The sequence below is a fragment of the Platichthys flesus genome, chromosome 9 (assembly GCF_949316205.1).
Source record: "Platichthys flesus chromosome 9, fPlaFle2.1, whole genome shotgun sequence".
Taxonomy (NCBI): domain Eukaryota; kingdom Metazoa; phylum Chordata; class Actinopteri; order Pleuronectiformes; family Pleuronectidae; genus Platichthys; species Platichthys flesus.
In genome coordinates this window covers 10,672,322-10,681,506 of record NC_084953.1, presented here as the reverse complement: position 1 = coordinate 10,681,506, position 9,185 = coordinate 10,672,322, and the positions used below count along the sequence as shown (strand labels likewise).

Sequence of the window (9,185 nt, the reverse complement as noted above, 5' to 3'; positions counted from 1 at the left end):
GCTTTTCAGCTAGAGGATATTTTCTTTAGATCTCTACCTGACAAACTGTCAGTGGTTTTGTATGAATTATTTTATATTCCGGCACTCGTGGAAATAAAATGATGAATCTGTTGGTCAGTGCAGTTTTATGTTCTGCATATAATCACATGGGATTAGTGAAGCTTTCTTGCTCGTGGCTTGTTGCATGTGCTCTACATTAATTCATCTGTATGACAACAAATCATCCATATAAGTGACATTAATGTGATCGTTACATTGGTTTGTTTGATGAATGTTGAATACCTCATGTGACAAAAAACTTTGAGCATTTTAAGTTCTCATATGAATTGTATATTACTTTCATATTTTTCCACACATGGAACGCCCACTCCCCCATGTCTAAGCCTTTGTTATGAGATGAAAGCTGCTGAAATGTTACACCATGACTTCCAAGTCTGGTCTATTGTGTTTTACTCTAAAACTGGGACACTGTCATGTTTCCTCTCAGAAGCACTTCATTCAGAGCCGCGTTTCTGCTGTGACAATGAGGACAAGTTGTTTTGTAGCTCTGAGGTTAAGAAGTTGGATCTTCATTAGTTTTGGTAATTTGCTGTTCTTACCTCCTCTGGTGACTGTATTAGCCGGTAAGTTAATTACACTTCTGAATAAAAACAATATCCATAAAACAATGATTTATTTTGTTACATAGACATGTGTGCTGCACATCAGTGTACTGTTGTTGACATTTTGTTTTATTCTGACGCAAATACAGTGATTGTTCTTAAGCATAAAATAACTATTACATTGTTTAGATTCATTTAGGTAGTTTGTACCAAATGTTTTTTGGTTAAAATCAAAGAATTTTTTCCTATGCTTGCCAAGGATCTATGTGTTGTTGTGTGTGATGCACAGTTTGATTATTAACTACCAAGTGTTCCGCCAACATAGACATTTTTTTTTGTGTTGTTTTGTCAGAAAAATGGCGAATCGGCAATTATTATCACACCCCAATCAACTTGCTAGTAAACCAACCAGCTCTGATTTATGTGGAACAACTTAACAGGGTTGTTTAAGGACTAATGGTAAATTTAAACCATAACATCAATGGAAGTAGCCCAGAGGAAAAGAAGGAAAAAGAAAATGTAAAATGCAGTGAATAAACAGTTATGCACTTTGTGATATTTAACTGTGAGTGAATAGGTAGATTGTGTCTTTAAATAAAGCGGATTATGCCGTGACCTAAAGAGGACGGAACATAATATCTTCAGCATAAACAGATCATCATTGTGACTGTTCAGCCAGTCGTTGTGTTTTCCTGTTGGTTTAATATGTCAAATCACTCATGTTTCCAACCATATACGATATCAGCAGGGGAGATTCTGTTTAACGTTCACTGAACACAATTCCTCAGGTTCGTCACAGGAATCGGAGCCGTGGAGAGGAAATGCCCCCAGGTCATCAGATACACAACCACTCCTGCAGAACGCCTTCACTCCAGGTTATCAGTGTTTCTCTGTATCTACCTCAAGAGGAAACTAGGCCAAGTTAATAATCATTCCAGCAGCAAAGTCATTGTACATTTTACTTTTTTAAATCTAAAGCTCATAACTTAGTAACCTGTCTTCTGCCAACAGTCCAGCCAGTGTCACTGCAGATTCAGTATGACACCAACATGACAGAGAATTATGTCCATAGAAGAAGAAGAAGAAGAAGAAGCAGCTCGGGCTCTGGTGACGCTGAACACTCTGATCTGCCTCGGAACCTCCTGACGACCTCTCATCTCTCTGCTCTCAGAGATCTACTTTCAGACAAGAAAATCTCAGGTTGCACAACTGCACCACACCCCCCCCGCTCAACTAATCACAGCACGATGACATGAAAATAAAGGTCATTTCGAGTAAAGATAAGCTGACCCCGACCAACGACTGCATTCTTGTTTGTTTCCCCCTGGTCTTATGTCAAATGGATACAAGAATCAGAATTAATATGGCATTTAAAAAAATATAAATATATATATTATATGTGTCCGATTGATGAATTGGTTTCCATGTAGGGGAAAAAATAAAGCTTATCAATCTATGACTCCACGATGGATATTACCCCTAATCCCTGGCTTCTTGAACCAGAAGAGCTGCAGCTGTAACAAATACACCAAACTCTGTTTAGAATCCCTCACTATATACTAGACATAAATGCTGGATTGGAATGACTTCTAGGTCTTTTTAACTGATCTACACTTCAGCATTACTCGTGAACTTGCCGGACCTGATTCTGTCCATTTAAGCTTAGGCCATCAGTCAGCTGCATACTTCTCAGAGAGTCGTACCCACTCACCAAAGTTACATTGAACAAAAGCATATAATTAAAAGTAATTTTGAAGTAAAAGCTAGAGAGGTTTTTTAGGTAGAAAGTTGCATTAAGTTGCTTTAAAGTCAAAGCAGCTCTACCTGTGATTACACATCTCCCCAAATCCTATTTGACAGCTGCACAATTTAGGGAAAATGAAAAAAATTTCTATAAAAATCACAGATCATGTTTTGAAAATCAACCATGTCGCTGTTTGATGTTCTACACATGTCCATTGACTGACCTGAGATTTAATTCAAAGGTTAATGTATATTCTACAACAGCATAGGAGCAATAACACACTAAATCAAAATCATTGTTACACTCCCCTCTGCAGTCTGAAACACAACACAGTTTAACTTTAAAGACTTCAGTCACATGCTGGAAGCAAAAGAGTGAATTTTTGCTTCGGTAATTAGTTTGATGCCAAAACTACAGAATTTATCGTCGAAATGGGAGAAAGGTAAGTTGGAGAAAATGAAAAGGTTTTCAAACAGGGTTTTCAGGGGGAAAAGAAAGTGTTGCTAAACAGGTGCGTTCAGTCGAAGGGACAGAAACTTCAAAATAACTGTGGCCTGTCAGGAGAGAGAAAGAAGGTAGGGATTGTAGTCAGCCATTGTTTATCACATCCGCCCACATCGCTCCAGTCAGTTCATCGGTGAGCCTTCAGTTTTATTATTAAATGTTTTTTCTTTCGTTAAAGTTTAGTGATTTATTCTTTTAGGAGGACATTCATATTTTGACATCTGGTCTGACTTGTCTCAAGAAAGAATGGATAACTCTGCGATATCTCATTTAAACCATTTATTTGTATTATATTTTATTTACATCAGTGAAAGCCCAAATTACATAAATGTCTGACTTTTTAATAAATGGCTAAAATCAGTTCAATATAACCCAACATCAACAACAGCTCTCACGATTCTTTGTTTCTGAAGTTCGTTTAGGTCTCCGTGTATCTCTCAGTGGTCCAGGTGAGCTTCTCGACCCTCAGTTCCTCCTCTCGCTCAGCAAACAGGTCAGTAGATATTAATACTTTTTAAAGTCATATCATATATCTTTCCCTTGTGGTGTCTGTTCAGGAAATTAATTAATGTTCTTAGGGGGTTGTTTGATGAGTTCAACTACAAACTTAAAATAATCTTTGGTTGAAAGACAAACAAAAAAAGAACCTCAAATGTGCTTTTCCCATAGGATTTAAGAATACACCCCCCCCCCCCCACACCCCCAGTTACTCCATTAGTTAGATCATAATGTCCTGATAAACATGTGAGTGAAGATTTAGTTTGACGAGGAACAAAGTCACCTCCCAACTAATCAATGCTCACAGAGTCTAAAGGTCAGAGACTGAAACCTGTGTTGGTTTTGGTCAGACTCTGTTATATGTAATTTATTCACCAGTAAACAGTGAAGCAATCAGCAGCCAAAGTTATTTACCTTGAATCTGTGAACTCTGGACGTTTCTGACTGACAGCCCTTTATTAACAGGAATGTGTGGATTAAAAGATTAGAGTCTCTCGAGCTCTGCACACTGCTGATGAAGGGGAGGTCGAGCATCGCTGGAACTAGTTTTTGAAGGAGCAGGGGAGACACTTGAAGCTGCTGTGTTGAAGTTGCTGCTTGTGACTGTTGGGTCTTTGTTTTTCTGCATTTTCTCTGTAAAGCCAGGACTCTACAACACTGGAGGGAAGCCAGGAGTCTTCACTATGAGAATTGTGGGAATAAAGAAAGCAGCTGCTGCACCCAGAGATGTCATCATCCACAGTCAACCCCACAATCTCTATGATTAGGTTAAGTTAGGTTAGGTTAGGTTTCTTTATTAGTACCCGAGGGTAAATTTGTTGTTCAGACAGTGTACAGCAATCCATAGAAACAGACCGGAGACAGATTATTGGAGACATTAATAAAAAATGTAAATTACAAAATATGTTTTTCTTCTTCCTTTTAAACATATTTTAGTTCAAGGTTTGTGTTTTTAATTATCCATTAAACATGTTTAAATAAACTTCATGAATAAGCAAACAACTTAAAGCACACATAAATTAACATAAGAAAACAATAGATAAACAAGGCTAGGGGTAATAAACAAAGTTTTCACAGAAACACATATATGATAATGATAAAGTAAATTGATATACGTAGGTAAACTACGTACATTTGGTGCAAAGATACAAGGTTTTTACTGCTTTGCTATGACAGGAGGTAGACAATGTGCTAAATACAGATCTCTGCTTCCCTTTGAGATAAGAGTTTAGTTTTTATCCCTTTGCATTTAGATGTGGACCATGGCCACTGAGATTCTGAGGTTGCATGGGGGGGGACTCTCTTCCGTGTATGTGTGTCAAACCCGACAATACATTTTTTAAAGCAAAGTATAAAAACACCGTATAGTCCCAAAAAAACCAACAGATGCCTTCAAAGATTAATTTTAATGTCTGTGTCGTGTTCAGTGACTGGCACTTGACCCCGCCCATTAAACGAACGAGCCAATGGCACCAGACGCCGGGTATCTGTTCCCTCCCTGTTGGTGGAGCTGCCCATGACCGTGAGGAAGTAGCTCTGCACTTCACCGGTCATGACTGTGGTCGTGAACGTCCCGACTCCCCACTGTAAATAAGACACGGATCCGCGCTGCGCCAGTTGCGCAAGGATGGCAGAGTTGGTGGAGGACACGTTGCCCGACGAGGAGAAGGAGTTCCAGAAGACCGTGGCTCTGATCGGAGGAAAGGAGCGGATTTACTTGGTCTGTGATGTTCGTGAAAGTAAAGAGGAAGACGTGGAGGACGCCGGGATCCTGAAGGAGTTCCTACGAGACATGTTTCACGGCAGCAGCCATGTGAAAAGCAACGGGCAGCCCCACTCCTCCTCCCCAGACAACCCAGAAGACACTGCGAGCCAGAACCACATCTACAGCAAGACAGAGGCAGCTACGTGTAGTAATGAAATCCCTCTGGCAGAGAGGCCCAAAGATTTGGATGTAGGAGCTTGTCCGGTGGCACAGACGAGCTCCGGCGACAGCAAGGCGCGGTCTGCTCAGAGGACAGCGACGCGCAGGGCCGACATTTCCAGCGTGAAGCGAGCGATAGACTCATCCATCATCATCTTCATCTTCAGAGAGACGTTTGTCGCCACAGACTCTAGCGAGCTGTGCGTAAAGGAGATCCTGAAGGACGTCAGGGCGCGCACGAAGCGTGCCAGGATCCCGCGGCCGGCTCTCATTGGATTAATCCACGCCAGACAGGAGAGCGCCGAGACCCGCCGGTGCGCGCAGCTCCTGGAGAGTCTGATCCGCTCAGTGTTCCATAAACATCCTCCGGAGACGATATGGAGCGACTGTTTCATCCCGAACCGAGAGGCCAACATGCTCAGCATCAAGAGAAACACCTGCAGAGTGCTACACTCGTCCCAAACAGCAGGTGTATTATGACGCATGTTCAAGTTTGTGATTCGTGCAGAATTGACAGGAACGTGTCTTTTTTTGGCCAAGCACATGTCTTCAGCGCAAATGCTCGATGACATGGAGTTGACCCCTGGAGTCTGTCAACAGGACACCATGCAGTTTAGTGAATCGGGACATATTTGACAAATTTCAATTTGGTTCAGATTTGAAACTTTAAATCAAGGGCCTCTATTGTGCAGATATCACACAACGATGCAGCTCATGTGTAACTATTACTTAAAGGGAAATAGCAATGTCTTTGGTTAAGAAAGCCATCGTGTTCAAAGTAACTAAATTTCTAGTCATAGGCCAACATGCTCAGCATCAAGAACAATGTCTGCAAAGTTGTACATGTATTAACGCACATCCTCATATTCAGGTAATATGTGATTAGTGTAGAATTATGTAGTATGTTAAACAAGTATTAGCCCATCATGAACATCAGCAGGGCAGATGTTTGTTGACATGGAGTTTGAACCCTGCTATCTTTAAAGAGGACAACATGCAGTTTGATGCACAGCCAACATTTGAAAATTGGTAAAGATACTTCAAACGATGGCTCTATATTGTACATATATCACACAATCCTACAGCTCATATGTAGATTAACTGAAAGGAAAATAACAATGCCTTTCATTCAGAAAACCATCGAATAATTCAATTGATAACCCACTAATGAGTTCAATCACAGTCTACGTTCCTGCAGGCCGTGTTGTAATCTGTGTAAGTGCACTCCATTATATAGGTCAGTCCATGACACTCACGAGATCACACATTTCTGCACACATTTTTTCTTCCCAGGCATGGCTGCAAAGGCCCCGGGAACAAAAGGAGCATTCATGAAACAAGCAGGCCCTTAGATAAGCTGCCAAGTTGCTAAATGCTTTATTATTGCCTCTTTTTAGATAATACCAGGAATAGAGGGAACCCGCTTCTCTGGCCATTCCAATGTTTGTTCTGGCATCGGAGAAGAGGAGGCGGCGGTCAGACCAACAACTCTACGAACAGCAGGCAAAGAGGTAGCTGCTTCACCCCTATTCACACTGATAGAGCCAGGCATTTCCACTTCCACTGGGCATTTTCTCTGAACCTCCTTTTTTCTATTCTTTTCTATCCTTATGTATATATACATCAGATTGTTCTTGTACTCCTGGAGTTGGTGTTTATGTCCCAGATTGCACTACACGGGTTAAAGGCCTAGATACAGGTTCCCAGTATTTCACAGGATCTACAGACAGAGGGCAAGTCACATATTAACACTTTGTGAGCTTGTCTTAGCATCAGATTTAATGCAGTGATGATAATTTAGAAAAATCAATCGGTTTTAGATGACACAGCAGGATCCAGCTTCATTATAGCTAAATGCAATGTGGTCGTAAGGTTTAGGAAGACCAATGAATTTCTTTTTGGGGGGAATATAAGAAATCTTTTACCTTTTTACTATTGTTTATCCTCAATGGGAACATACAACTGAAAAACACAACTTGTGTAATGGATTGGATGTCAGATTGAATCTATACACAAAAATGTTAGGAGCATTCTCATGTTAAACTTGAATATTTAGCCATTGACGATTGAAGCTATAACAGAGAGCACAGTTTTTTTATTTTCTTTAAACTTTACATTACATTACATGTCATTTGGCTGACGCTTTTGGTCCAAAGCGACCTACAATTAGTACACTCATTATTTATGAGGGCCCATTTAGGGGTTCATTATCTTGCCAAGGACACTTCGGCATGCAGATGGGAGAGGGTGGGGTTTGAACAGGCAACCTTCTTGTTTGAACAACCACCACTCTAACCACTAGGCCACACCGCACCAAACTCTGGTTGCATTGTATGTAATAGTATTTATTAATGTTTTACAGGTGACAGTCTAGAAGAAGGAATCCCTCTGCAAAAAAACAATTTTGTGACTGTTGGGCGTCATGTGGACGGAGAACCACCTGGAGGTGACAGCTGATGTCCGGACACGTGACCTTATGGCTGCAGGCCTATTGCTATGGACAATCCTGGTTTTACTGTGAAGTTGGCCTCATGATGCTGCAGCGCCTTAAAACAGGGATTTCCTTATGGTGCTCAAAATCCCAAATGCTGAGCCAACATGATTCCTGAAGCAGTCTAATCTGTTGCCGTCTTGCTGATTGTTGTTTATGTAAAGAGCAGTAGAAGCTGAAACACATTAACGTACGTTTTTTGGGGGGCAGAGACCTTCAGATAGAGATTTGTACGTTAGCTTATTACATTCTGAGACTGCACAATAGTGGAAGTAGACATTTTACAGCACATTTACAACTTTAACATGATGCACAGTCGAAACACAGAACATGATTAACAACTGGGCAATGAGGGCAACTGCTCCACGGGACCCCCAAACTCCAGGCGTACCGTTTATCAACTGGTCTGTGCTATAGTTGAATTTTTTTTATTTGTGCTCATTATCATTTATTTTGGAAAATACCCCATTAAATCACAGTGTCAGCTGACATGATAAAGGTCTTTATTAGTGTACCTGGCTGAAGCTCTATCTTTTAAAGGGAGCTCTGTGTCAAAATCTACTATTTCCAGATCCTTCCAATATGTTGGTTTTAGATACATGAATTGAGCATTTTATTAGGAACACATGTACACCTGGTTATTAATACAATTTATACACTAATCCAATCATGTGGCAGCAGTTTAGTGGATAAGATCGTATTCATATAAAACATCAGAAACCAAAGGTAAATGTGATCATGTGACTTTGACCACAGTCAGAATTTGGCACCAACAGCGTGAATCCATGAACCCAACCTGCCTTATGTCAACAGTTCTGGCTGTTGGTGCCACCATGTGGGGAAAGTATCCCAGTCGCATTTAGAGCCAAACAGATGCCAATCAATTGCGGTTTGAATGCCAGTAACTATGTTGAGTATTGTTCCCTATCATGCGTATGACAATGTAGGAAAATTATCAACATAAACCATGATATCAAAAGAATGAGATCAAATGGAGACCTTACCAGTATTAGTGTGATGTTCCTTATGTAGTGCTGACTGAATGTGTAAATTGACATACTTTCTGTTGTGTTAAGTTATTGCATATCTAACCTGGAGCGCGATCAAGTGAAGAAAAACTGTTTAACTGCACAGAAAACAGGAGTAACTGTGAAAAGGGGGCCCAACTTTTCTTATTTTGACTGACCCTAGGATTCTGTTTTCAGGATTTGTGCCTTTACACGACTGCTAGTATCAATAGCCTTATCTCTAACAGAAACTGCATAGTCTGCTTTTCACTTTTTTATGTATTAATGTAGTCTACAAACTGCCAGCGGTCTGTACAGTAATATAAATAAAACCATCCTGTGTATCTCTTGATAAGAACTTTCTCTACATTTTTTCACTAAATATTCAGACAGCAGCATCCGTCAGTCAACATGA

The 9,185-nt window shown here is 40.5% G+C and overlaps 1 protein-coding gene and 1 long non-coding RNA gene across 2 annotated transcripts; both read left to right on the top strand.

Moving 5' to 3' along the window:
* The first annotated feature begins 1,628 nt into the window (after window positions 1-1,628).
* On the top strand, window positions 1,629-4,250 carry LOC133960602 (uncharacterized). The gene is made up of 3 exons (XR_009921936.1): window positions 1,629-1,802; window positions 3,264-3,343; window positions 3,990-4,250. It is a non-coding gene; the product is annotated as an uncharacterized LOC133960602 (long non-coding RNA).
* A 606-nt stretch (window positions 4,251-4,856) lies between these two features.
* Window positions 4,857-9,119, top strand: LOC133960600 (uncharacterized). Its single transcript, XM_062395341.1, has 3 exons — window positions 4,857-5,741; window positions 6,670-6,783; window positions 7,635-9,119. Exons 1-3 carry the CDS (start codon window positions 4,976-4,978, stop codon window positions 7,727-7,729), a joined length of 975 nt encoding a protein of 324 aa, XP_062251325.1. The 5' UTR covers window positions 4,857-4,975; the 3' UTR covers window positions 7,730-9,119.
* Window positions 9,120-9,185: the final 66 nt, after the last annotated feature.